This window comes from Geospiza fortis, unplaced genomic scaffold, assembly GCF_000277835.1.
Source record: "Geospiza fortis unplaced genomic scaffold, GeoFor_1.0 scaffold450, whole genome shotgun sequence".
In the NCBI taxonomy this organism is placed as follows: Eukaryota; Metazoa; Chordata; class Aves; order Passeriformes; family Thraupidae; genus Geospiza; species Geospiza fortis.
The window spans coordinates 1097109-1098980 of NW_005054416.1; the positions used below are offsets into that span (position 1 = coordinate 1097109).

Here is a 1872-nt window from a genome sequence, read left to right on the forward strand (position 1 = left end):
GGGGCGTCCCGACTCTCCGCGGGGGTGATCCCCGTCTCGGACTTTGGGGAACCGGCCCCACCCGCCGGCCGTGCATTCCCCGGAGCCCTGTGCCCGCGGTCCCGGCTCCCTACGGGGCTCCCGTGAGGCACAGTGGGAGTCCAGCGTTTTGGAGGATACGAGTGGATGGCACAATCACGAATAAACTCTTTGGAAACATAAAACACAAGCCAGAAGTCTGTAGAGAGAGTTTTATCATTTCAAAAGGGCAAAACTGGCCCCAAAACTGCAGCCAGGGCAGGGAGGGTACCTACAGCAGCCCTGCCTGCAGCTGGCTGAGGCCCTTCCACCCGGTAATGCTTTATTTCTCTCCCGGAGGGTCTCCTGGCTGGGCTGCCAGGAGTCTCCCCTGTGCTGGGGGCTGCCAGAACATCCATGAGGGTCTGTGCCAGCCCCAAAAGGGGACAGATGCCTCACCCTAGGCAGGTCTGCGGTGGGTCTGAGCTCAAACTGTGGTGACAGGGCGGGTTATGCTGTGCAGTCCGCATTAAACCTGGCGTGGGGGGAGCCTGAGGGGCTCAGTGCAGCACACAGAGTGGGAATGGAGGCTGGAGGGATGAGCAGCTGGGATGGGGCACAGCTGAAGGAGAGGAGACCACGATGGTGTGACTTTTAGGGTGAGGTCCGGGTGGGAAGGGGGATGATGCAGGGAGAGAAGAGAGATAAGGGCGAGAGTAGTCGAAGCTTGGCCAAGCCTGTGCAGAAAAGGGTCCCGAATTCGGCCCCGGTGCCTCCTGCCACGGTCAGAGCTCAGCATCGGAGCAGCCCCAGCACCCAGCCTCACCCCGGGCACGGGCACCGCTGTGCCTGCACTGCCCCAGCCCCTGGAGCTGGGGGTCCCTGCGTGGCCCCCTCGTCTTCGTAAGGCACAGGGGGCTTGGGTCCCGCGTTGGCACACGCCGCCCTCAGCGCGACATCATCCGCACAAACTCTGCCGGGGGGAGGGAAACACACCTGGAACATCCCAGCTGTCCCTGGGAGCGCTCCTGGCCCCTTCCCTGCTCCTACCTTCGAAGTCCACCAGGCCATCGCCATTGAGATCCACGTCCTTGAGGATCTCATCCACCTCCCGATAGTTGAGCTGCTGCCCCAGGAGCTTGCGCATGGCCTCCCGCAGCTCTGCCATGCTGATCTGTCCGTCCCCATTGGTGTCAAACTACGGACAAGGTCCCGTTGCCACCGGCCACCCCTGGCACGCTGACAGCCTACCTGTCTGTCCCCGCTGTCCCCGTACCTCACGGAAGGCGTCACGCAGCTCCTTGATCCCAATCATATCCGCCGTCTCTGCCAGCATCTTGGGGCCCATCAGCTCCACGAAATCATCAAAATCCACCTTGCCCCCGGCTGCGGCAGGAGAGGGCTGTCAGGAGGGCAGGGGGCAGGGACTGATGGGCGCCCGCTGCCCTACCACGTACTGATCTGCTGGGACAGCTCGATGAGCTCCATCTCCGTGGGCATGTAGCCCATGGTCCGCATGCACTCGCCCAGGTCCTTGTAGCTGATGTAGCCGTCGTGGTCCTTGTCGAACTCCCGGAACGCCTGCTTCAGCTCTGGGGACATCACAGTGTCACCTCCAGTACCGCCACCCACCCGAGCGGGACCCCCTCCCCAGCAGCTCACCTTCGATCTCCTCGGGCCGCAGCTCCCGGTCCTGGGGAAGAGAGAACAGGAAGAGACGAAGGAGGGGTCCTGCTCCCGGGGATCCCACAGGGATTCTGCCCTGAGCCCCCCGGGAGCACACGGGGAGGGGACAGTGGCGTACCCGCTGGGTGATGGCGATGCTCTGCCGCAGGAAGATGCAGGCAGGCCCCACCAGCCCCTGCAGCACCGAGT

The 1872-nt window shown here is 63.6% G+C and overlaps 2 protein-coding genes across 2 annotated transcripts in view; both read right to left on the reverse strand.

Moving 5' to 3' along the window:
* PITPNM1 (phosphatidylinositol transfer protein membrane associated 1) overlaps positions 1–76 on the reverse strand; it is a 13166-nt gene extending 13090 nt beyond the window's left edge. Inside the window, exon 1 of the mRNA XM_014309243.1 lies at positions 43–76. Coding sequence (XP_014164718.1) covers positions 43–76 — 34 coding nt within the window. The remainder of the gene's footprint in view (positions 1–42) is intronic.
* A 140-nt stretch (positions 77–216) lies between these two features.
* LOC102041865 (calcium-binding protein 2) lies at positions 217–1870 on the reverse strand (the record flags this gene model as incomplete). Its single annotated transcript, XM_005426528.2, has 7 exons — positions 217–619; positions 824–970; positions 1048–1195; positions 1274–1383; positions 1455–1589; positions 1660–1690; positions 1802–1870. Coding segments are annotated over 6 exons (519 nt in total), but the record flags the coding sequence as incomplete, so codon positions are not given.
* Positions 1871–1872: the final 2 nt, after the last annotated feature.